Source organism: Eublepharis macularius, chromosome 7 (assembly GCF_028583425.1).
Source record: "Eublepharis macularius isolate TG4126 chromosome 7, MPM_Emac_v1.0, whole genome shotgun sequence".
Lineage (NCBI taxonomy): Eukaryota > Metazoa > Chordata > Lepidosauria > Squamata > Eublepharidae > Eublepharis > Eublepharis macularius.
The window spans coordinates 91,867,518-91,894,799 of record NC_072796.1 but is presented as its reverse complement, the minus strand read 5'-3'; the positions used below and the strand labels follow the sequence as shown (position 1 = coordinate 91,894,799).

The 27,282-nt window shown below is 38.6% G+C and overlaps 1 protein-coding gene across 3 annotated transcripts in view; it reads left to right on the top strand.

Annotated features, from left to right (window-relative positions):
- Nucleotides 1–27,282, top strand: part of ASPH (aspartate beta-hydroxylase) — a 190,742-nt gene that overhangs the window by 30,981 nt on the left and 132,479 nt on the right. For all 3 annotated transcript variants that reach the window (XM_054984911.1, XM_054984913.1, XM_054984912.1), the window contains 2 exons: nucleotides 23,776–23,868; nucleotides 27,011–27,085. In XM_054984911.1, coding sequence (XP_054840886.1) covers nucleotides 23,776–23,868; nucleotides 27,011–27,085 — 168 coding nt within the window. The remainder of the gene's footprint in view (nucleotides 1–23,775; nucleotides 23,869–27,010; nucleotides 27,086–27,282) is intronic.

Here is a 27,282-nt window from a genome sequence, read left to right as displayed (position 1 = left end):
AGAAATTCTGAAGTGTTAGCAAAAGACATGGGATGTATATTGATGGCAAACTAACATACATCCAGCTGAAATGGTTCTAAATGGTTGGTTTAGCTGAGATATAAGGGCAGCTTAAAGACTACTGTTGTTGTTTTTCATCCTTGTTTTTACTGATAGCACTTCATAAGAAGTGTTAAAGGTGAAGTATCCTTTGGAGTTGATTTCTTTGACTTGCATTTAACTGAATTCTTGTTAGGTAGTTAGCTCATCCCCTGAGATTTTAAAGTACAAAATACTGATCCCATCAGCTACCACCAATTAATCCTTGATTAAGAACTTCAGTCTGGTGGTTATTGAGTAGGTAGCCAGAATAGAATTCGGCCATGGCTTCCTAAAGGTGTGGTCTTTCTACTCAGAAATCTCAGCCTGTGGATGCTTCCACTTTTTCTTCACAACAGCCTTATGAAGTAGGTTAGACTGAGAGTGTATGAGTGGCCCAAGGTCACCCACCAAGTTTCCATGGCAGAGTGTAGATTTGAATGTGTTCTCCAGATCCTAGTCCGACACTAGCCCTGTTCACATATTACAGTGAACGCATCTACATCTTTCATGTACATCTGTTTATAAGAAAGAACTATGCGTGTTCACTTTACAAATGAAGCCAGGAACCAGTACCTGGATAAATACGGGGTTTGAATTGCATATTCAGCTATACATGCATTGAAAGTACATGAGAATTAACTCAGTGCCTCTTATAAAGAAAAGTCAAGTATACGCTGTCCATGGATTCACTGTAGTTTGTGAACAAGGCTACTCAGACAACTGCATACACTACACACAAGGAAGGGCTGTGATATCAAACTGTTTGCTTGGATTCATTTCTGTCTGTTGACGGATCTAGGGAATGAAGGTGGAAGGCGGGGGGAGTTAAATGTCCAGTAGAATAATACATTGGTGGTTGATGTGGGACACTTGGGTCTGATCCTGGTTTCATCCAAGAACTTCTTATGTGGCCTTGGTACAAGTCATTATTATTTTCATTGATCTGTGAAAAAAGGGAATTATATTCAGTGTTCGGGTTTCCAGATAAAAGGACAGAAGATCTAGAGTGAAAATTAAAAGAAGAGTAGGTATGATGAAGTTGACATGTTATAAGAAGTTACAATCACTGACCAGTTAACGCGCTCTGAAAAAGAAATTTGCAAAAATATACTTCTTATTAGAGCACTACATGGATGTAAAAGTATAGATAAGAGGAAATAGAAAAAAGGACACTGACAAAGTTTGAAACATGTCAAGGAAGAATGCGTAAAATGAGTTGATTAGAAAGGAAAACTAATGAAGAAATATTGAGTACTGGACATGAATTGGACTGCTAAAAAAAATCTGAAGAAGAGTGATGAAGGACAATGGGGCACTAACTATTTCATAATATAAATGAGGGTAAATTGGACAAAGAAGCCGCAAGAGAAAGACCTCTGTATGGACACATAAAACAAGTTAAAGAGGGATAAAAATGAAGAAACACAAACTGAAAACACTTGTACATGACAAAAAAATATGAAACATTGTTGAACAACCTATAAATTAAAACATGAGAGGAGGAAAAGATTAAACAAGCTATCTCATTAGGTGGGTTGTGATAACTATCAGTAGTAATAGAACAGTAGAAAAGACAGAGTGAAGGTAGAAGAGAATATAAAAGTTTACAAGTGGAAGGAACTTTAAAGGGAAGCAGAGAAGGTCTTGAGATGCAGTATTTTTCCTGCGCATAAATTAATTGGCAGTAGCATTGCCATTCTCTCAATTTAAAGATACAGTACTTTTTATTTCAGATCAGGGAAGTTAATTTAAGTAATCCATGCATTATGTAGAGAGCCTTTAATGCATCTGAGAAGTGTATTGTTCTGTGGCACTCTGCTTGCAAAACATTTCCAGTGTCTTTTGTTCTCTTTATTTGATGATGCACAGAGAGTGCATTTCCTTTATGTATATATTCCTTTATGTATTCTACTACATGTTTAAATTTGTCAGTCAGAAATAGCAAAGGAATTAGGTGGTTCACGCATATCCCAAACGTCTTTTGTTTATATGTTTTACTGTTCATACAAGAATGTGTTTCCAGAGTAGAATGATGATAGGCAGATGTGGTCATAATTCGTTGTGTATAATTCTATATTCAGCTTTAGTACAGTGCTTCACAGAATGTTATATCATATCTAATTCTGAACATGATCCAGAAATGCAGATCAAAAAAATTCCACAGAATAAGGCTGTAGGCCGGGGCAGCTGTAGAAGCTGCAGCAGGGGAGATAGGTGCTGGTGGGGGCAGTGGTGGGCCAGGCATGCCTGTGTGTGAGACAGCAGGAAATGGGAGGAAGAGTCCAGGAGACTGATGGAGCTGGTGACACTATGGCCAGTGGGAAAGGGATGACTGAGCAGTGGTTCGGGCAGGAAAGTGAGTGAAAAAGAAGTGGTGGTGGCAGCAACGGAAGAGCAATGGCATGTTGAGGGTGGTGGGTAATTGTTAATTCTTTGTTGTAATGTAGAAACATATTTAATACTTAAGTAATACGGCATGTGCATAAGTATATATCATGTACATTATTATCCCAGTTTTTTCCCAAGCAGTGCATATATATATGTGACTATTCTAATGTTCACTATTCAGATTTAGGTAATAATCAGTACATGCACCCTCATGGTGGGGTCATAAATAACACAGTAGTTTAATAGAAAACAACATTCATAAGACTTCATGCTTTAACTTATATTTTGTGATAATCTTAAAAATGTAATATCTCTATGAAGTTTGTGATGCACACACATATTTATTTGTTTCGTTTTAATCCTATTTCCCAGTCAAAATCGACTTCCAAAGCTGTTTGCTTCCTAGTCTCTGTTTTGATGTTTTTGTTAATGTCAGCAGGAGGGGATGGGCACAATGGAGAGCTGCCCTTCCTCTGGCCTCATTGGTTGAAGTTGGAAACTAGAATACATAATTACTTTTAATTACCTTTGATATATTTGGTGATTCTAATATGCCAGCCTTTCTTGGTTCAAAATGGAAATACCTGTTCTGGCAATAGTTGAAAGAAAATCAGAGTGATTTGCTTTAATTTGACCCACATAGTAGTTAGAACCTAATTGCATAGGTTGGAAAAAATGATTTTTTGAATTTGAGAATTATATATACAGTTTATCTCTTACCCTGGAATTAAAACTGAGAGTCTACATCAGTTTTAAAATACATATCACATAATATAAATGAAATAAGTATCTGTCACAGGCTAAATACAGTTATAACCAATTTCAGGCTTTGCAGGTACCCATGGTAGCCTTGTAACAATACCTACTAGGAAATGATGTGTGAAGACAAATTCTCAAATTTCAACAACTTCATTGATGGAAAAATAGTTTTGAATGTAAAAGCTTCCACGTCTAACATTTGACAATCTTCTGTCACCAAAATGTTCCTGACCATTAACAGGTGGTACAATAAACTCAGAGAATATGCATAATGCTTCAAGCAGTGATGAAAATGAAACAAGCTTACCACTTGTACACTAAAAAGGAAGAAAGAAAGAGCTGGCAAAAAAGGGAAATGTCTGTGGAGTATGTAGCAAAAATTGTGATTTATAAAGTAGAAATGTCCTCCCAAGGCTGCAGGAATTTATTATTTTAGGAGTTGTCACCCAATCCTGATGGACTGCTAGTGAATTAGGGGTGTGCACAAAAAAACAGTAAATGCAGATTAGGAATACCAAACCAAGAAAAAAAATCTTTATTCCCTGGGTACTGAATTGATTCTTGTGACAGACTGCACTTAACAGCAAGTTTCCAAAGTGCAGCAAAATCAGAGAGCTGGGAGAGGAAGGGTTAAGTATTCCCTAGAATGGAGAGCTTGAGTGATAGGCTGCTTCCTCTTCTCTGATTGGTTAGTCAGAGGTCAGTTGGTTTCTGACAGGATTTTGGAGTCAAGGAGTCTGAGAAGAAAAGTCAGACAGGTTTATCTGGATTTATGCAGAATTCAAATTGGAGCAGACAGGGTTATTTCATACCCTTATGACCACTTGATTTGAAGGCAGTGAAGAGAGCTGCAGTGTCATGACAGGAACAGTTACGAACCAACAGCCCTTGCTCCCAGATTCAGGGTTGGTAATGCCACATTCAGTCCTCAGGAGACTCATAACAGAGTACATAATTCAAAGAGGGCACTATCTTTCTTGCATAAATGCCTAATAAGAATTTAGAGTGAAGGAAGAAGATTCCTTTGCTTTAACTGTAGTATTCCTGTCCTGAGAAAGAACTGTCTAAGAATTCAAAGTCTAAATGTTGGCATAAGCCAAAGTACATTTTACATAGATGCCAGAGAACTGGGAGTGTATTTTGGCGGGAGTCACTGGGTAGTGGGTTGAGATTCCCTTTCAAACTAAAAAGAAGAGATATCTTCTGAGGAGAAGTTTAATTCTGGCCCAGTTTCAAAGAGGGTTTGGTTCTCAGGCCCCCAGGTCTGTTTTGAAGGGAAAATGGTTTTAAATTGCTCCAGAAATAGAAATACCCTCTAGTTTTAAGAAAGGAAGAAGTTAGGTGCACAAAGAAAGTGATGAACTCCAGAAAACCTGAACTGAACTTCCTGAAGAAACATTGTTCCTGTACTTAAATTACTAAGTAATACACCTTTCACTAATGTGTGAATACCTGATTCTTTCTGTTCCTGATTCCTACTTTTCCCCAGTAGTCTGTGGAGATATGTCACTAACAAGTATTAACAACACTAGCAAGTATTAATTTCCCTAGGCCAGATGACTAATCAGCTAAAGAATAGTACCTATACTTTGGTGCATGATCTTTTTGTAAGCTGCCATGAGCCCAATTTGCTTGAAGGAAAGGTGGGATATATTTTAATATATAAATCATTATTTTTAAAGCAGATATGTGATGGCCTGCTTGTAGAAAGTTCTCTGTTCAGTTCAATGGTTGTCTTTCACTTTATTTGTTATATAAGAACATAAGAGAAGCCATGTTGGATCAGGCCAGTGGCCCATCCAGCCTAACACTCTGTGTCACACAGTGGCTAAAACCCCCCAGGTCTGCCAGTGGGGAAGGTGTGACTTGGTATAAGCAGCTTCATATGATCAATGATCAACAATTGAGCATACTTCATAATAATTAAGATGACTAAGGCAAAAAGTATGAGCATATGTTAGCTGGACCAGTGGTCACTTGATATGAGGCATCCATATATGTTCTTATAAATTACAATGCAGCATAACCGTTGTAATGGTTTAAGGAGATAACATTCTGTTTTAGGTATATTAATATGTAAACATATTGGTTGGTCATTGGACCTGATGAGTAATCAATCTGGTTTGTGTGTGTGTGTGTGTTTGTTAGAGCTGTATTAAGAACTTCCCTCCCAGCAAATTTCTTATGTGAGGCTAAAAATGGAGGCCTATAGAACAAGTAAGATTGTTTATTTCATGGGAAGGATACAGATGCTTCAGGAAAATTTTGCATAAAATACTAGTTTTAAATGGTAATTTTATTGTTCTGAAACTTATAATGCTTCAAGAAGCACCCTTCACGAAAATGGTTTCAGGTTACCATGATCATATACAGTTGTGAACAGCTTTAGTAAAAATGAAACTCTTAACTGATTCTTATTCTCTCATTCCCCCTCTCTCCCCTGCATTAAGAATAAATTATCAAAAATAGTTGCATACTTAGCTATGAAATCATCTTTAATAACAGATCTTAATAGTCACAATTTTCCTTTGATATTTGTGTCTGTGTCCCTTGGATTATGCAGCTACATTATTGGCTTCTAAAATGATATTTGTATGAGGCAGATGGATACAGGACCACTTTCCATCCTCGTTATTCCTCCATTATTTCATGTGGTGTTGAAACAGAATATCTTTGGATATTTATTCTAAATTCTGATTGGGAATATTGTATGACTATACTAATTCTAGCATTAGTAGTCTTATCTGGCAGCTGCCTCCTGGCTGTTCACAACAAAACTGAGCCGACTATAAATCTCTCAAATAGCCTCCAAAACTAGAGCAGGACTAGCAATTTCTTTTGCCCTGCCTGAGCTGATATGCTGGCATGCTAAAACAATATTGTTAAAACTCACTGATATCCCAAATAAAAGAGTTTAAAACACAGACTTGCGGAGCGCTGATAAACGTAGCTTTCAGCTTGCAGCCATTTTCCCCGGCTCTCCCTAAAGTAAGCTTATAGTTGATCTGTGGGTTGGGAGCACACATTGTCCAGTGAATAAACAATGCAAATCGAGAACTAAGCAATTCATGGAAAGTAAACCAGCAACAGGTTTTGGCAATGCCAATAAACAGAAGACACAGATTTTGCAAGTATATAATAAAGAACACTGAGGTAGCTGGGAATTTGGTGGGGAGTTAATTGATAGAGGGTGTAACCCTAACAACTCATTTTGAGTCTGGCTGACTTTATAGTGCTTTAACTCTTATATGAGCTCTGGTTCAGCATATTGGTTAATAAAGATCTAATCTTGCACCCTTGGTATTGTAAATGATCAAATCTTGAAGATGAGATGATCACTGGCCATTTAACAAGAGTGCCTCTTGTTAAATTTATAGTACAGTCACATAAGGGGTTGAGACGTGTCACAACATGAAGAATGTGGAAAATTGAGTATCAGCCAAGTCCCTCATGCTAGAGGATCTGAACCTCTATAAGGTCTCTGAACTGGATCTGACTAGTGGTGTGTGCTTCGGGTTCCTGGTTCGGAAAAGAAAACCAAACTGGGCCCGATTCGTAAAGATTCGGTATTTGTGAATCGGGGCCAGTAAGATGCCCCTGATTCGGAAATACCGACTCAAAGCTTCCCAAAGCAATTCAGGTTGCTTTGGAAAGCTTTGGGGGGGGGCCTTTTTAAAGGGCTCCCTCCCACCAACACCCCACTTACCTGACAGCATGGTGGTGCAGGTGGCGGAGGCACCAGCCGCAGGCTTCCCCACCGCCCTGCCACTGCCGCGGCAGTTGAACGGCGGCATGGGTGGCTGAGGTGCCGGCTCCGGCCTTCCCCGCTGCCCTGCTGGCTGCCGTGGCAGAGCGGGCAGCAGAGGCGCCGGCTCCGGCCTTCAGGTAAGGTAAGTGGGGTTGTGGTTGGGGGAAGGGGGGCTCAGGGGGGAGGTGGGGGTCTCATTTCGGTATGCTCCGAATCATTATGAAGCATGCCAAAGCGATTCCGATAACCCGGAATCTTTTGAGTTATTCCGAATCATTTTCCCGCTTCAGGTAAACCCAAAGTGGGAAAACCGAATATTTCCCCGGTGCATACTCCTAGATCTGACATGGGCAGAGCTTCAAATGAGAACATTACTTCACCTAGTTTTGAGGGCAGTAGTGTCAAAGTATGGTAGCAATTATTTGTGATGCAGAGTGAACATTTTATTTCTATGATTGCTATGACTGAACTGTCTCTAGTTGCTTAGTGATAATCTCCCAGTTCAGAAAATTGCTGGGATGTTTTTTATACAACCCAGACAGAATCATGGCAAACTGATTGTGACCTTCATTTAAAAAATACTCTTATTTCCTTGTTGAGTTAAACAAAAGTATATTTAACATTATCTGATGCACTGTCTTCTGAAGCAGAGATCGATGAACCTTGAGGGAAGCTTAGGTATATTTTATAGGAATTTCTGTTGTTAGGAGGAAAGGTTTTTTTAAGGGTCAGTTTGAAGTGAATTGAGCCTGAACAAAAGAATTGCTTTGCTAGAATTTTAATGGAACCTGTCTATTGGTATTTGACTTCTTGGGAAAAGTTGACTGAGGATGAGGAAAATCCTGTTTGGGATTACTCCTTTCTTAGAATTGATGGTGTTTCAAGTAATTGAACTTGGGATAGGTTAGGATGACAATGGTTGCATTAAAAGAAACAGTTAAAAAAGATTAGTGGGTGTAGAAAAACTGCAGATAGAGTATTCGCAAAGGAATGTGGAACTTTTGGGTTTGGTACCAGAAAAAGAATATTACACACCTAGTAGCCCAACATCTTTCCTAGGTAAAATAGTGCTGAACATTATCAAAACTTTAATTATAAAGCATATACAAGAACAAGTGCAGGAATTACCAGCATGTCTCCCGCAAAAGAAATCCCTGTCTCCCATGGTGCTGTGAATGCATATGGTCTGCAAGATATTATACCTGGACTTCAAAAACCATTTTACTAACTAGTTCACCAGATGCTTCTGGGTAAATGTCACAGTCTTTGCTTAACTTTAGCAGGTCCTCTCATGCATCTGTTATTGGTTAAAGAAGAGATGGCAATTCTCAAAATGGAGGGAAGTGAGTAGTAGGGTACCCTCAGAATCTGTTTTAGTATCAGCAAAATTTAATGTATTGGCATATATTCTGGAATAAGGGCCAAGCTACGAGTCCAGTTGGTGGATGACATCAAATTGTGCTGTATGATGAAAAACAAAGCAGATTTCAAAGAACTGCAGAAGAATATTTCCAAGTTCAGCAAATGGTCAACAGAATGGCAAGTGAGACTCTATGTGAGTGTGAAATGATGCATTTTTGGACAAAAGTCTGGAGCTTATATATTTGCTGATGGGAACTGATTTGGAGTAGTGATGGATTGCTGTATGAAAGCATCAATTCCATGAGGTGGTAATGAAAAAGATAAATTCCATGAAGGGATTTTTAAGGATGAGAGTTTGAAAATAACTATTGGCATTATAGTTCGTTCATAAAAATATGTGGTGAAGCTCCATTTGGCATATGCAGTTGTAGTCATCCTGTCCCAGAAAGTATATTGTAGAGCTGGAAAAGGAAGAGTACGTACCCTACAAAGTACTAAAATATTTGAATATCTTTTTAGTTCCCTAAGAAGGTAACTAAAGGTAGTCATGGTGTGGAAAAAGTGGATGAAGAACTTTTCTCCCTCTCACATTAGAACTTGGGGTCAACTAATTAAGTTGGACAGTAGAAGTTGCTTCTGCAAATTGTGATGGCCACTGTCTTAGAGGGCTTTAAAAGTGTGCTAGACTAATTCATGGATTTAAGATAGCTAAATGGTACCTCCGTGTTTAGAATCAGTATGTTTCTGACTTACTGGAGGCGGACAATGAAGGAAGGCTTTCAGAGGGTTAGCTGTGTAGTTTATATTAATATATTATTCATATTAATAAAGCACTGTTTATGGCATATGCTTTTCAGGAGTTCACTGCCTACATTAAATGGTTGCCTGAGTGTGGGAAGACAGAAATCACATCCTCATCCTCATACATACAGAAAAAGGGAAACAGTTGTGAATGTGTTATATTAAAGTGAACCCAAAAGGCTGATTGATGGAAAAGATAATTGAAGCATGGGAGGAACAGTTGTATAGGATTGATGGGGAACTAGACTGTGTCCCAGTGATGTTGCAGACCATGAGCAAGGGGCTATTGCCAGATATGCAACTGCCCACAAAGCTACCTTGGGTTTCTAACTTCAGGGCTTATTCAAGAGAAAAAATCACCATGATGTAGGGCTCACTGAAACTTCTGGCTACCAATATTCACCAGGCAGCCTTCCTACCCTGGGAACTCCTTGTGGTACCTCAGGGCAACACAGTGATGTAGGCATGGTAAGGTCAGTAGCGTTAATATTTTTAATTTTTTAAGCTTTCTTGTAATTTGGAAATGTATACTTGTTTTTTAAAGTACCTCCAGATTTCTTTTCAATAATTTGCTCGAGCTTACTGTGTAAATCTGGGTTTTTTTTAGACTGGATCATGATACAAATTCTCTTAAATCCTTTCCCCTCCATTTCCTTTTTCCACCTAACTGCTGCGTTTCTCTCTCTCTCTCTTTCTCTTTTTCTTTCCTTTATTCTTGTGTAGGCCTGACCAAAGATGGCAATAATGAAAATATTGATTCACTTGAGGAAGTCCTTAATATTTTAGCAGAGGAAAGTTCTGATTGGTTTTATGGCTTCCTCTCATTTCTCTATGATGTAATGACTCCTTTTGAAATAATAGAAGAAGAAGAGAGCGAAACAGCAGATGATGTTGATGGTACGTCACAGAATGAAGGGGTTCAGGGAAAAAAGACATGTGTTATTGTGGATTTACAGAACCAATGACTTTGGTTCAAGCTCCCCATTCCATGGAATTGTAGAAATATCCATGCAGTTACAACAAGGTTCTCTGATAGTGGGATAAAATCCCCCAGTGGACTTCAGTCATATGATATAGATTGACTTCTCTGAAAGCCTTTCAGAAACTTGCAGTTGAGATACAGATTGATGTAAGACACAAGTGTCTGTAGTGGTGTGATTGGCTTTTGTATGGCTTTGCTTCAGTTTGTGCAATCTTGGCACTAACCTGCACAATCTCTATGGTAGTAAGCTTTACTTATTAACTTTTAAATGGTTTGTCTTTCTAACCAGTGTTAATGACCATAGAATATGCTGACATGATTGACAAGTTGTGTAAATATTTATATTTTAGAATGTAAAATTGTTATTATAGAATTAATAAGAAAATAATTATATAAATTATTTGAATTTGCTACTAATGATTGTTCCTTAATTCACTGGTTTCTTAGATATGTTTACAAACTGATAGAACAGAATACCGAGAAACTTCTTTGGGCTTGTTAACCCAACTTGCTGTATAATGAAATAGCATGTAACTGTTGTTTCTGTTGTATAGTTTCAAACAGACCCTTGAGTCTTTAAACACTAACCTCTCAAAGGCTGTTTTTATTTGTAAGAGTTTAGTGGATGTTTTATGGCAGTGAGAAACTATAAATATGTATGTCTCCTGTAATGTTGGACTTATTAAAAGAAAATCGATACAAGATGTCTGCAATTTCTTGCTGTACCAAATGGCTGACTTGAGTTTTTCAGTCTCCAGCCTGCTCTCCTTGTGAGATAACTAATTATACAGACTCCTCTATTTACCAAAGGTAATCCTTATGTTCCTGTTCCAAAATCAGAACACCCATGTGCCCCAAGGCACCTTGGCGAAATATGTACAATTAGGTTTCCTTGCGCAGATTTGCCTTTCTGGACCAGGTGTATACATACAAAAGACTATGTGCAGGGAAATCTTACTGTATGGCGCACCATTAAATCATGTGACCTACCTGCCTACAGCCTGAGGTAATACAGTTCAGAAGTCCAGGGTTTTTTTTTTGTGACAGTACTCACACTACTAAGTACTGGCAACTTTTTGCAGGGCTCCCTCAAGCCCTGATCCTTTGTTCCTCAGCCCTCCCCATTCAGTCAGAGAAAGACAGAGAAGACTCTCAGGAACAGCCTTGTGGGAATCTGCAGAGAAAGGGGGCTCAACTTTATATATGACTACTTCCAACATTTGTTTGATTTTTTTAACAGAAAAAGTACTGCAGAAACCTCCTTTGTTGTTTTACAAGAACCAGGCTTAAATGTGTCAGTGGACTTGTTCAATTTACACTCCGTCTTTCATCTTTCCACCTGTTCATATGATCGGAATAGTGAAACCTGTTTTTTTCAGTGGGGAATATCCTTGCCCAGTACATGATAGAAAATTGCTGTATTTGGTCCAAAGATTCTTAATTATTTGATTTGATATTTTATGTCACCATTTTTAGAACATTTTCATATAGGGACTTTATATTGGAACACTAAGTTCTAAAGAACAAAAAAGTATGAGATATTTAAAATAAAAAGAAAGATTTGTAATAGAACAAAATCTTTTAATTTTAAAATCCATTACATACAAATGAATCAATTGTGGTCTGTTTTTCTCTGACAATAAATGTGTTAAATTAATATTAGCGATGAGCATTTATTTTCTACAAAAATGTTCAAGCATTTTAAAAATTAAATGAATATATTGTGTTTATTGTGTTTAAATACATGCAGTGTGCTTTATGTAGCTTTAGTGTTGCTGTGATAGACTCAAAAAATGAAACATATAATGAAAAAATAGTATTTGGCATGCTGTTATTTGTCTGATGTTCAGCTCTCTTCAGTCCGCAGAGCTTGCCTAACATGATAATACTGAACATGTATTGCTGAAAAATATTTTCTTCTTGCTATGCTATGATGCTAACAGGAAAATAAGTTGCAGAAAATGACACTTGTTCAATATCAAAATGTGTGAGATGAACCCTGGATTTCTGTGACCACCTTCAACAGTATCTAAAGCAAATTGTGCACTCTGCTAAGATTTCAACTTTTCAACATAGTTAGTTCTATACATATTTTAAAAGATAATAATAATAAGCACTAGTATTTGTTGACTTCCAGGTCCATATTGGGTTGCCTACAAGTACCTGTATTTTTCTCCAGTGAGAGTAAAATCCTCTTAGGAGTAGTGGTTTTTTAGTGTAAAAACATGACAGGAAAGTGTTTAAAAGCCCCTTTCTTTCTTGACCTCTTAAAATAACAGCCATAGCAGTTGCATTGGGAAAAGAAAACCTTGTAAGATAATCACAGAACTACATGTAGCACATAGTTTTCCCTATTTGTCCATCTATAGAACAAGGGTAAACTGGTGGCACCTCCTATAGGCTATTTTCTCATGTTGGCCTTAGCTATTGCAGTCAATTTTCAAAAATTAACAAACAATTTTCTTTTCCTGCTATATGCATTAGTTTTTCTGTTTGTGAGAGATTCTCATTCAGAGCTTTACATTATATTTGCTTCTTGGTTACAGGCAAAAATTGCTGATCTGGCTTAGAAGAGCAAGGTGATTTCATCAGTTACTTAGATTCGAATAAACCATAGGCTGTTCACAGACAATCTGAGGATAGATTTCCTTCTGCTGAACAAGGTGTTACACTTCTAATTCAAGGTTTTGACTATCAAAGGTTATGAGTTAATGACAAGCAAACTAATTCCTTATAGCCCTATTAGCCTGGCTTAGGGTTTGGGAGCTAAGCTGGGTCGGCCATATTCAGTACTTGGATGGGAGGCCACCAAGGACTCTTGGTATTGCTATGTAGAGGAAGGCAATGGCGAATCACCTCTGCTCCTCTTGCCTTGAACAACCAATGGTTGGAGTTGGCATGAGTCAGCTCTAACTCAATGGCATGCTCTTCTTAAACTTATTCCTGTCAAGCATGTATAATATACTATATTGAACCTGATAAATATTGGATAAGATTAATGCCCTATCTAGAAACAGTACTGTCTTAATTGTAGAGGGCCCCCCCCCCCAGTATGAGAATGGCAGCTATATATATCAGTGTATTTTTTTCAGTATGAGAATGGCAGCTATATATCAGTGTATCTTTTAAGTTGGTAAACCCTGTTAAAGCCTGAATAATTATGTTAAGAATTTTGTTTTATAACTACATATGTTTTTCAGAGTTATTTCTGAACTTTGATAGTACTATTAAAGAAAATAGTGTTTTCCTTTGGTGATGAAACTGTAAATCTACAATCAGGCCTAAGGTAACCTTTTTTCCCTTAGTGTTGCTTTTGTTTAAAAGTAAATAGAGGGAATATGTTTCTTTTTTGCTTAAAGAACTACTTAATATATCTGGTTTGCCCATATATTTGCATGGAAGTTTGCTAACGTGAAAAAGCATCATGTTAGTATTAGATTGAGATCTAAAAAGATCAAAGTTTAGATTATGCTAAGGGTATGATCTAGCCAGGTGGTTCAATTGTTTTTCCCTTTGATCATCATTCTTATATAGTATCAAACTGATTTTTGAGCTCTCTCTAGTTTCTAGGTTACTTATCACATCTGCGACTGTAGACTGCTTTTCAAGAAATGCTTTAGGCACACAAAACTAGTTTCACAGTTGTATGTGTCTTTAAGCTTCTGATATGTTAATTTTATTTTATATGATTACAGATTACAAAAGAAGTTGTAATCTTATCTATGGTATAGTGAAGATAACTATAGAAAATGTTATATATTTCTATAGTTACCATCTTTGTATCTCTATAAGACATGGGCACAAACCGAAAAAAACCCAAACCATCTGATTCGTGGTTCATCGCTGTTCCACGAACCACGAACTTTTACCAGTTCACGAATCGGTTTGTGGTTTGTAATTCGTGGAATTCAGATGCCCGGCACCGGCTTCTGAAGCTGGTGCGGGGTGTTTGAAACTGACAGCCCCCTTCTCCTGTCATCCCGAAGCGGCAGGAGAAGTCTATCAGTTTCAAAACACCCTGCGCAGGCTTCATCCGATCAGGTGAATCCGGTGCGGGGCATGTGAAACTGACAGCCCCATTCTCCTGTCCCCCGAGTGGCAGGAGAACGGGGCTATCAGCATCACTCACCCCATCAGCTGAACCCTGTGCGGGGTGAGTGAAACTGACAGCCCCATTCTCCTGTCCCCCGGTGACAGGAGAACGGGGCTGTCAGCTTCACTCACCCAGAGCGGGGTCTGTCAAAGTGTTCTCCTGCCGCACAGGGCACCAGGAGAATGGGAGCTGTCAGCTTCACTCACCCCGTGCCGGCCTCAGCCCATGGGCTGAACCCAGCGGAAGTCTGTCAAACTGACAGCCCCTGTTCTCGTTCCGCCCAGAGAACGAGGCTGTCAGTTTCACACACTCCTCAGTGGCGCCAGCCTGTCTGGGGTCATGAACCGTTCCCAAACGTGACAAACTAGCCCCACGAACCGCATTTTCTCGCCAACCGGCCCGGTTTGTGCGTTTTTTTGGTTCATATTGTGGTTCGTGCCCACCTCTAATCTCTGTACTCCAGTTGATTACCATGAAAATGATGTGTGCATCTGATGGCAGGACAAGCTTTTTTTCTACCAGGTATCAATAATATGTCACTTACAACTGAACCGATACAAATGCAGTTTTTATCAGGCTTGGGAATTACAGTGAAGCAATATTAACCATATAAGTCTGTCTGTTATGGGATCGTAGGTTTAGATATTACTCTTTAAAAGTGGAAGAGCTTTTACTTATAGTAATTAACATTAAATAATTTGCTATTAAAATGAGATTAACTTTGTGGGTGTTTTTAAATGTAAATTTAGGAAATTAAAGCTGCTCTGTAGTGAATTCTGAACATAGATTTCTGCTTTATACTATGCATCCAAATTGTTAAGGAAATGCTATACTATAACATCTCCCAAACCACTGTTCCTTAGAATTTATTAGTTCCAAGTTGGGTCCCGATCTACCTTCTAAGGGGGTTCTGCATATTGTAGTTCTCTTCTTCTGTCTTGGTCACTCCTTTCCATTCTTTCGGAATGCCTGAGGAACCAAGCTGTGATTTGTATAGAAAATACTACCCCTTGTCATCAGTGGGAAAATAACATTGTTTTAACGATTTGTTTAAAGCATTGTGTATCTTTTCTCAACGTAAAGTAATTGACTAACCCTCACTTCAAGCAGCAAAGCGACAAGCAGCCTCTAAAACTGAATTTGGTCTAACTCAGTTATCCAAGAAACTTGTATATATTTTCCCCAATCTTAGGAAAGGATGCAATATTAACTTCTGAATAGATTTTCTTTTTATATGCTTTTCTCTGGTTTGTGATATGCGTTCACCATACTGCAGTAGTCTACAATTGACAACTTGAGTAAGAGATACTGCTTCTGTGTGGCTGCTACCATAGTTTATTGTAATTGACTTAACTGAAAACCCCAAATGGCTACCATGTCTATTTTGTAGAAGATTATCAGTATGATCATTCCCGTATCTTTTACTTTGGTGTGTGTGTATGCGTTAATTTTTTTAAATAAAGTTTGATTTAGTAAAGCATGCTAGTGGAGAGAATGGTGTAGTACAGTGAAATCGTGTAGGTTTTCATTGGTAAGTCTTGATCTTCTTCAGTATGTATAACCTCTTAAAGACAATTCTTGTAACCTGTTTCCATCTTATGAAAATCAGGACTGCCACCAGGAGGTGTAGTCAAGAGAACAGCTAAAGTCAAAGGTACTTTGCTACTAAAATCATAGTGTCTTTTACTGAACACTTGTTTGTAATATCTTAAACGCATGGGTTTTACCGTTTTTGTAAATATGCCTACTAATACTGGTTGCTGTTTGTGCTAAACAGGAATGTGGCATATCTCCCTTGGAATTTACATGTATATGCAACCTTAAGGGGATAGGAAATTGTGTATGCAACTGGATGCTGTGCTTGCAATTTCCTGGTCCAGTCCAGCAGCCAGTTCTGTGTCCAGTCTAGTTATTTAAAGTTGAAAAAAAATCAAATGCCTGCTAATCAGCTGGCATGGAGGAGAGAGCAGGAGGCTGAATTCCATCTGCTCACTTGCTTTTCCCTGCCAAGTAGCTGTTTTGCACAATGCTAGTGTCTTTCCCTTAGATATGTCCTTATTTATTTATTTAGGACATTTTAAACCTGCTTTTCTCCATACAGTACAGAATCAAAATACATATAATGTACAGAATACACAAAAGACAATCCAATTTCGCAGACACACAAAATAAGAGTGTCATAATTACTATTTGCCATTAACAAACTAGTTCATTAGGCAAAGCAGATGACAACAACTCTGCCCTTTACGAAATAATCATTCCCTAGGCAAGCCGGCACTCACTTTCTTCTCTCCTTCTAGAATGCAGCTTCCTTACAATCCCAGGAGCTGCCTGGGAGAGGCAGAGCAAATGGAAACAGCTCTGGCGTACAGCTTCAGCTGTTGAGTGCATACTTACTCTGTTGGTCCAAGGCATTTGTGCAAACATATGAAATGTATATGGTATGGCCCTAGATTTTTAAAAAAAATTTCACATGTCCCTAAGAATGAAAAAATACAGGACTACTCTAATCCCTACAGAGATTTTACTCTAACCGTCCCTCACAAAATTTGCATTCAGTTATTGTTAAAAGTGGCATGCAGAAAAATAAACTGGAGATGTGCCATAATTTGTGTAGAACTGGAATGAGATGTTACAGCCCTATACTTATCAAGAGAGCATGAATGTGCACATGGGATTGGACATTAATAGGAAAGAACTTCTTCTAGCTCCTCTCAGTTCTCTGAAAATATCCCCACATATGTATGGTTATTCCATGGAAGTGAGATTTTAAAACCTACCAACAAGCCCAAGTAGGAGAAAGGTTAAATGCTTGTGTTCTGCTATTTGTTGGCAAATGTTTTGTTACTTTTGTAACATCTATATCTGTGAATATTAAAATCAGTAATGCATGCCTGTGTGTGTGAGGGAGGGAGAAAGAGAGAAAACTTTTGACATCTTTGCATGGAAACTGGTAACTGGTTGGATTTAGATTTATTTGAGCTATGCCTTGATTACAGTGAAAAAGTCAATTTTATTAAACGTGTAATTAAGGGATGCCATAGTTAGTTCTTCAGATCCAAGCAGCCAAGTTATACACTCTGCCAGTTATGCAAATACAGCACATTAATTGCTGCATGGGCCTACCATTTGGTGTTAGGAGTTAGACAGAGGTATTACAGCCCCTGGGCCTGTGTACTAGTCTCCTTTCTGAAAAAGATGTAGCCTTCTGGTCAATTATAGCTGATTTCCATCATTGCCTAGAACGATGGAAGGTGGCAGTGAACTTGTTTCTCACAGAGCAATTGTGTAAATTACTACCAACATGTTTTACATCTTATCTAGATCTAAAGTGGTCTAGAATTTTTTTAAAGGTCAGTTTCCTAGTCTTGCTACTTGCTCAAATGTGCATGGGGTTGCATCCCAGAATACAGCCAAAACCTGGGAGACCAGTGTCTATGGTAGTCTTAATGTAATGGAACAATTCATAATTTTGAATTGTTCAGAAAGATGGCTTTGAATAAACAAAGGCTAGGATTGTTCTGCATTTTTGAAAAGTTCCCTATAAGATAATATGCCCTTTGAGTTTTAGACTTAGAGATGTATTTCTCCTTCCCCCCCCCCAAGTAATTTTATTAAGCCTGTATGTTTACAAGAACTTTTAATCTGTATTCTGTATTCTGTCACGCTATTTCCAATTTGCAAGCGGGGGAGGTCTTGATGGGGATTAAGATAACTCTTTATATTCTGCTCACAAGTTATGACACCTCCAACAGGGTTTTGTATTTGTGGAGGGGCTGCTTTTTCTACAAGAGAAAAAAAAACAATTAAATCATCTGTTCAGCACACTCACAAGGCAAGTTGCTCACTAGATTTGCCCCAATATATTATAAATTATGTTTTAAAAGTGTGTAAGTTGAATAAAGGTTTCCACATGAGGGTGGGAAAAGCATGAGACTAACAGGAGATCTTAAGACCACTTTGAGTGAGCAAGGTAGAGGCAGGTAGAGATGGAGTCTCCATGCCTCACCTCTGTGCTGCTTGCTTTTGTCCCCCCCCCCCCCGCGCATCATGTGGTTGCAGAAGCACTGATGTACTGTAAATCTTGCTGGGCTTCCCTCTGGATTAGCAAACCCTCCCCCCACCCCACTTTCACAGCTAAGCAACTGCTTGGTTGTAGTAGAAAAAAAAAACCTGATAAAGGACTGAAGTGGAAAATCAGAGCTTAACTCTACCATTTTGAAGTTAACATTTAGTTCCTCCCCTCCTCTCCATTGACTGTGGGCAGAGTTTTCACATGGACCCTCTGCCTGAAGCCACCCCATAGTTTGAGCAAAGGGTTTTTTCCCTTTGTTCCGGCTTAGGAGGGAAAGCCATGGCAGCATCACATTACTGGAAACTCTCTCCACATACAGCATGGTGAAAAATCCCCATGTGGAAGCAGATATGGTGTGTGATTGTGCTTAGTACTCTCTTCACTGATTAATCTAAAACATTCTAAAAATATCTTAACTAGTAGAGCAGATCTTAGGAGGAATGATACAGAAAGCCAAATGGAAAGGAGTTGATGAGCTTTAAGCTTACCATATTTGCTACATACCTACCCAGAAGTGTCTGGATTTTGAGTCAGTCTTATCTATGTACTTTCTGTTGTTTCATTGTATTCATATAGCCTATGAGCTTACTTGTTCAAGCATGAATAATGGTATTACCAATAAGTTACACAGATCCTTAAAAAGCTCTGTTTCAAGAATTAATTCACTTATATGCTGTACTTTTAAGCAAGTAACCCATCCTGTGGTGCTTGCTTATGAGTAATGGTTCTGTTCTTTGCAGTGTATATCTTCAGATTACATGAACAGACTAGTCAAGGAGGATGGGGGAGAAAAATAGAATTGCTTACTTCTGTCTCCTAAAAATCTCCATCGAGTACCCTAAAACAGTGCTGGCATCAGCATTGGCTGAAGTGGGGCAAATGCCAAGGCCCACCTTTGTTGTGAAATAATTGTTTTTCTTAAAATGTGTAAATTTTACATCTGAGAACGGAATTTTATTACTTTATGGTGCCGAATTATTGGAGAAAATTAAGGTTCTGCCAAGGGACATTTTCCCCACTCTAATAGCATCCCCCTTTCTTTGTTAATTGCAAATTAGGAGACATCAAGGATTTTTTTTTTCAAATTTCTTCATGTCAAACACAACAGGAAAAGATCTTGAAAGTATTGTATTGGACAGAGTGACAGAAAAATTTAGATGGTTGGTATGGCCAATGACATAATAATTATTCCAAAGCCATTGTTCTAGAAAAAAACCTCAGGCATTCTTTGTAAATGGATGTCCCCACAACTGATGTTGTGTTGGTGCATGCTGCAGACAGTTCTGGCTGGGCAAAGCCCAGATGTCAATTTTATTGAATTGTGTTCCAAATAAAGTCATGGAAGGCATATAGTCTTCTCTCTGGTCTTATACAAAGATAACAAAGAAAGCAAAATTCTATACGATTTCTCTTTACCAGAGTAAGCAAATTGAAAAGACAGTGGTTAAAGAAGAAGAGGGGAGGGGCCAGATGGAAGAGGTGTGGTTATAGGAGAAAGGTGCTTTATCAAAAAGGGAAGGGGCCCCCAGTTATACTTTGTTTCCCAAGTCCCAAAAAACCTAGCCCTGCCCTAAAACACCCTATAATGCCATCAAAACTTTTGGTGCATAATATTTCAGTATTATTCCCATTTGTTAGATCTCTTTGTAACAATCAAAAACCTACAAAGTTTTAGAAACATCAATTTCTGTTTAACAATTTCTAATAAAAGACTACGAGAACAAAACTATTCAACCAAATATTTTATCAAACAGCATGTGATATTTTTAAGTAGGTCTACTTTTTAGTCAGCTGCTTGCAGAGTATCTTTACGAGCTTGAAGCTTGCAGTTTGAAAACTTTCAAATGTGACATCCAAACAATCTATCTTCAGAGAGTTTTTTTAAAACATTTCAAATGATGCTAGTATTTAACATAGTTCTTCGAGCATTACTAATACTGTGTGGTCAAGTTCTTTGGAAAAAATGAATTTGGTGTGGAGTTGGACTGGCAGTGTGCATTTGGCTTGATAAAACTGGGTGTCTTATTGTATGTTCCCTAACAAACATTTCCCCCTTTTTTAATGGGAAAAAATGAAAAACAAAAGAGATCAAAGAACCAGCAAAGAAAGAGAAGCAAGAATTAAAGAAGGAAAGCAAAGATGAAGAAAAGAAATTGAAGAGGAAAGTTGATGACTTGGAAAAAAAGGATAAAAAAGCTGCTGACAAAACCAAGAGAGACAAAAAAACTGAAAAGGAGAGAGCAGGGCCAGACAAAAATGTCAAAAATAAAGAAATAGCAAAGGAATTAGCTAGTAGCAAAGATAAAGAGATGAAAAAGATAGCTAAGAACCCTTCTAAAGCATCTGAAAGTTCAGCAAAGGGAGAAGAGAAAAGAAAAAGAGTAAAGTGACAATATTTTTTTGTAACTGTTAGCAAGAAAACTATTAATCATAAGAAAATAGAGCATCTTAAAGGAAATTTCAGCGACTGTTGGAATAAACAAAAATTACAAAGGTTTTGCAAGAAATAGCCTTAGTACATTGTATGTGTTTACTACTATGAGATTCCAATTTGTACATAGTGCATCTGATTATTAACTCTTCCATGTTCTTATTGTACTATCAGTTATTCTTTGGTACCTTATCTCACACTTAAGGCTAATAAAGGGAAAGTTTGAAATATTTGAGCGTAGTGTTTGTTTCACACTGAATTACTAGCATTGGAGAGGATATCAAATAGAATATGGGACCAGTTCTTTTGATCTAGCAATGTAATTACTAATATCCATAGCACTTTTTCAAAATGAAGTGAAATAGATCTCTGCTTATTATCTAGAAACAAAATCCATGGAAGAACAAGAAGCATAAAGGTATAAGGAAACTGGAAAACAAGAATATAACAATTATGGGTATAAAACTAATTGCAACAATAATTATATTTCTAGGAAATTATTTTATAGAAGCATGATTCTTGCTTCCTTCCCTGTGGAAAACAGGTGCACTATTCCATCTATCCCAGTTTTAAATAAATGGTTGGCACTGAATATTCTTGGAATACAGTTGGCTTTTAAACAAAGAATCACTTTGGGGGGAAAGTGTGTACTATGAAACAATAGCCTGGAAAATATAAGGATGAGCCAAGAGTAGGCAAGACTGAAATCAGTGCAAGCACACTGGAGGTCCATTACTGTGGCTCTTGCTGCATTTGCTGGTCCTCAAATGAGATGGGCGTTTTTGGCAGATAAAAGCTTCCAACATGATCCCGCACTCCTGAGAAGCACGTCTAACTATGAAAATTCATATAGTTACGTAAAAATCAGTGGCAGAAAAATGAGAGCTGTAGTACAGTGTAAAATAATTGGACAAATGTGTCATCCTATCACTAATATAAAGCACTACTTTTTTTTAATTCACTTAAGATTGACCTTTGATTTCCAGGATAACTTTTCTTTGTATGGGGAGATTGGTCAAAAAGATGGGTGGTGGTGGGGATAGTAGATTTCTTAACGAAGTGTAGATAACCAAAATATAGATAACCACACTAGCATCTATTCAGTGTTAAACTGCACTACAGTAGTAAGCATTGATAAATAAGTCGTGCCTTTTTAATAACACCCAACCACATTAGCAACGTAAGTCCAAAATCCACATTTTCTTTAAGCAAAACTGATTTCTATCTTTGGTACGCATGTCTTATACACCGCACCACTCCATGTTCATAATAGTAATCAAATAGGATTTCTAAATAGAAGGCAAACAAATATATAGAAAAAAAATTAAATTGCAAAAAACCATAAATAATCATGATACTGAATGTCTGCAAAACAAACCGTCCAATAAAATAAACAATGAATTATCATATAAACAATGAATAAGAAAAAAGAATACCAGCATTTATGCATGCAAATAGAGAATAACAAAAAGAACATAAATAACAAAATTGTACAAAAAAGACAAGGTCCCAGGTATGACTCATTTCAACACTGAGTATAGTATCTGTTCCTACTGGGTGGTTCAACATTGCTAAAGATGTCATGTTAATTACTTACTCTTTAATTCATAAAGGTTTCATCTATGCATTGGCTTTATGTTAGTTGTCAAACTTGCAGCTACTATAGCCTGTTGTTTCTGTTTTCATGAAGTGTCCTAACTGTTGCTCATATTGTATTTTTGTTCTGAGAATGTTTGAACTATTGATTATATTGTATTCACTTACAGTATGTAATCCACTTTGGATCTCAGTGATAAAGGTGAACTATTATTGTTATTAATAATAACAACAACAATATAGTAAAGAGAAAAAATAACCAGTGTGCTGGCATAGTAGTTACAGTGTCCTGTTATAGGTCTGTAGAATTAATTGCCATAGAATTAAAGAGGTATGTCCTAATAATTTAAATCACGTTATAGCAGCAGAAAATCAAATATTAAACAGAAACAGTTACCAGCAGAATTGTGTGCAGTCAGTGAGGTCTGCCTTCAGACATTGGATGTAACTTTGTGCTGTAGTAACCAAACTTTATCTCTAGAAATGAGGAATCACAATCAACATATTGGGTGGTCATAACATTTCAATGTTATGTTCTGCACATTGAAATTCTGATGTACTTTGTGTATTTAATACATTGTTTTGAATGTAAGCATTAGAATTAGTCAGATGTTTGAAAAATTAGTTTGAGGGTTTTTTGCAGTTGAGCATACAGATTGTGCCAGCACTTCATTGAAATTAAGCATTTCCACACATCTTGTATGATAGGACACTGAATAAAATATCAAAGAGATTCTATTTCTTGGCAATTCCTGATAGTCCTATTGTTACTACATTTTCCTTAATTGTACCTGTCTGGAAGAAGAGTAATGGAAAGATGAGTAAAAACCATAGCATACCTTACTTCATTCTATATGGCACAAGCAATCAGGAAATTCTGAACATTTTTTCCTGCACCTATCATTTTCATCAGTACATAAAATACGTTTCTAATAGCTTGTCCATGTAGATTGTAAACTTCTATATGTCATTCCTTGAAAATGCTTCTGACTGCCTGGTTTATGTTGGAGGGCAGACAAGAGTGAAAAACGAAGGGTGGAAGAGGGAGTGTAGATGGGCTAAATAATTGCAACTTATACAGGTATCCAATGGCCTAATTTGGAAAGATTTCCCCAGAAGCAGCCCCACCAGTCTTGCAAGTTGTATTTTAAATTGTTCTAGCTTGAAAAGCAAAGACAGCCACTGGTTTAAAAACAAAACAAGATACAGATACAAAATTGGTGCATTCCTGTTAGATACTGTTTCCTTTCAAACAGTTTCTTCTGTACAAAACTGCTTTTTAAATTTGGGAATTTAAAATGCAGTTTGAGGTGTCAGTGGGGTGGAACATTTCCTCACCATAAAGATCCAGTATGTGCATAGATGGTGCGTACCATCCTTCTTAGGGGCCTTATTCTCTAGCTAAGTCAAGATGTAGTACCAAAAAGGCTGAACTTAACTTTATAACTGAACAATGCAGGACTCAAAGAAAGATCTGTCCTTGAACAGCCAACACCAAGAGTTGCTGAAGAGGTGATACAGCGGCCTGCAGAGCAGCCACACATTCTAGCAGGTAAGCCCACAAAATCACAGATAAATAAATTGTATTATTTCATTTGCTTCTTCTGGGAGCAGAACATTAGAACATCTGTTGCTAATGAAGTATTTTCGTGCTGTCCCATACCCTTGGTTTTCTCTAAATGAGAAGTTCTTAAATGTGTGAAAACACAATGTATGCCTCTTCCAGTGTGATCTTTACCACTATAAGAATGCTTTCAAAATTATTTCACTCAGTCACAGATGCGTACAGTGTCAAATATGAAGTAAATCTATGTAGGCCTTTCATGAAGGGTTAGTGGATGAAATAAAGAAACTAGACTGTATTCACATGTCATGGACAAAACACAATTTGTTCATTAGGTGAATGAGCCTCCTTTGGGATGCATACTCCCTTTCCCTTGTACATGGAACCCCCATTGATTACTTCCTTGTTAAGTTCTTAATCTAATTCCAGTGTGGTGTGACACCAGATTCAAGAGCCTTAACAAATTAGAAACCGTTTCTTTGGAGTTCTAAACCATGGTTTAATCCTTGTTTAGAGTCCAGGGTAAGGCTGTGCGCTTCGGGTTTTGCTTCGGATAAAGTTACCCGAAGCAACCCACTTCGGGGCATGCTGGCCCCGCTTCGGGGAATACCGAAGCAAAGCTTTCTGAAGCATTTGGAAATGCTTCGGAAAGCTTCGGGGCTTGTTTAAAGGGCTTGCATTAACCCCTCACCTCCCTTGTGGTGGCTCCAGGCCGACTCCTCTGCTGCTGCTGCGCTGCTGCCCGAGCCTGCGGGGTGGTGGGGAAGGCCGGAGCCACCACCTCCGGCCCTTCCTGCCCCTCAAGTGGCCATGGCGTGCCAGCGCCGCAGTGGCCATATGAGAGGCAGGAAGGGCCGGAGGAGGTGGAGAAAGCCCTTCCTGCCCCTCAAATGGCCACTGCGGTGCCGGCACGCCGCGGCCATTTGAGGGGCAGGAAGGGCCGGAGGAGGCGGCTCTGGCTTTCCCCGCCACCCTGCAGGCTCGGGTGGCAGCGCGGCGGCAGAGGAGCCGGCTGGCTCCAGGCCATGCAGCCTTGTGCTGCTGCCGCCGCCCAACTGATAACCCAGGTAAGTGGGTAGGGGTTGGAGGGATCTTCCCAGGGCTGGATGGGGGGTGGAGGGGTCTCCCCAGGGGGGTGGGGGGTGGAGGGGTTGCCCCAGGGAGGGGTGGTGGTGGTGGTGGGGAGTTCCCCCCTTGCTTCAGTATGCTCCGAATCTTCACAGAGCATATTGAAGCGATTCCCGAACCCCGAATCTGAAGCAGCTTGCCGCTTCGGATTTCTGGGTATTCCGAAGTGGGAATACCGAATCTACCCACTCGTGCACAGCCCTAGTCCAGGGTAATAGCACAAGAAACAGCTGCTAATTTGTTCAGGACCTGTTGTTCAAATTGCACAACAATTTTAAGTTTCAATGAAGACTTCCTATATCAGAAAGTCTTCAGTTAGAGTTCTGTGTTTGTGTAATGAGAGGAGGGGGCATGCTAGATCAAGGGTTTGAGGCTTGTTCATGACATGAAAAAAATCTTGCTTTGTTTTGATTTCTGAATGCAGCCCTTTGTTTCCTATTCATGGTTTCTTGTAAGTGCTTCATATGGAGGAATACATATACAGGTGGCCTTCCCAATGCCTCTTCCATTGAGTCAGATAATATAAGAATGATACATGTTAGAGGTAAGAATGTATCATGTTAGAGGTTTTAAAATACACCCTGGGTTAGTTCAGGTATAAAATTTCTGCAATTGGCTACCATAGTCTTATATGGATGCATATTTATTTAAATAGGTCGTTAGAATTCATTATCCATTCATCACTGCAGACTCTCCCATGAGCTTAATCTATCCAACAACTCAAGTCTAAAATTAAGTACATTCAATAGATTTTTTTTAGTATCAAACTTAACAATTCCCTTAATAATACTAATGCCTCTGAAACAACCCCCTTGCTTCAAAAGTGCCATCTTATGTGGCTTGCAGGGCTTCTGCTTTTTATTGTTGGTTTTTAAATCACCCTCAGTGAAAATGGTCACATGGCTGGTGGCCCCACCCCAGGGCCGGCGCACCCATTGAGGCCAGGTAGGCGGTGGTGTCAGGGCGTGAGGGCACTGGAGAGGCGCAGGAGGGGGGTGTCGGGGGCGCGCACCACGGAGTTGGCGTGGCTGGCCCGCAGCTGCTGCAGCCAGCCAGCCTCGTGCCACTGCTGCTGCCACATGCCCCCAGCCGGGCATGATCTGCTGTACGTTTAGTGCTAGTAGTCAGTTCACCATATTGCAGCCTATATGGAAGCTTGTGGGGAAAGAATGAGAAGCTTATTCCTTGGTAATAGAATCTGATGTAATGCTTCATTTTTACACAATTTGAAATCTCTTAGCTAAGAAGTGAACAACTATGAATAACTCTAGCACAGGGTTTGAGAGTCTAATATGAGAATGAAATATGTCCTGGGCCGGGATGTAAAAGCTTTACCTCTGTGTGCTTTTAACAGACCATGCCTGCTCATTTTAGACCTATTTATTTCTATAAAAAGGAGAGTAAAGTCACTTGAGTGTCCAAATTGTTCAACAGATAGCTGATTCCATGCAAGTTATGAACAGAGCATGATAGATGGATTCTAGTCAGTCCTCTATATACTCACATGTTTAGTTTCTTTTGTACTTGATAAACCATGTTTATGTTAGGTTTGTAAAATGACCACCAAAAAAATTTATTGGCATATCGCTACCTGATCCTTGTCTGAATAAAATTTGAGATGGATTGGGCCTTTAACTCTCTGGGAAAGTTTCTGGTAAGCCAGCGGCCAGAATCATGCCTAACTGAGCTCCTTGGGCTTTTTGACTCAGAACTGGTCGTTTGAAATACTGGAGGAGGTAGGTAAGCCATTGTCACTGGTGGATCCAAGCCAAGCAGCCCTGGTGAGGAGCAGTGGCTCAACTTGCCCCTGCGCAATTTAACAGCCTGATCCACCCTGGTGATTGTTTTGTTCATCAGTTTTAGAAGATACATAGGTCCAGGTATGGTAAACGTGCTAAAGATACTCAATTCTGCTTATGTATCTTTTTCCCCGTTTTTTTTTATTTCATGTTCAATATTTACTTTCTTTTTACTTTTTGTTGAATTCTGTAAATTAACATAGAACACAAGAGTGCTGAAGCAGAACCTGAAGATGAAATCCAATTTCTGTTACGTGAAGCTCTCAACTCGCAACTTGGTATGGATTTATAGTTTGCAGTTATTCATATAACGTCTATTTTCTGAGTTAAAGTAAATAGCTGTTTTAAAGAATACCAAACCTGTTTCTCCAAGAGAGACAGTAGAATTTGAGATTAAAGTTCTCATTATAAAATAACACCCCTGAACACAGCAGTGGTAGTACTGCCAGCATTTTCTCCAACTACCTTAGCTCAA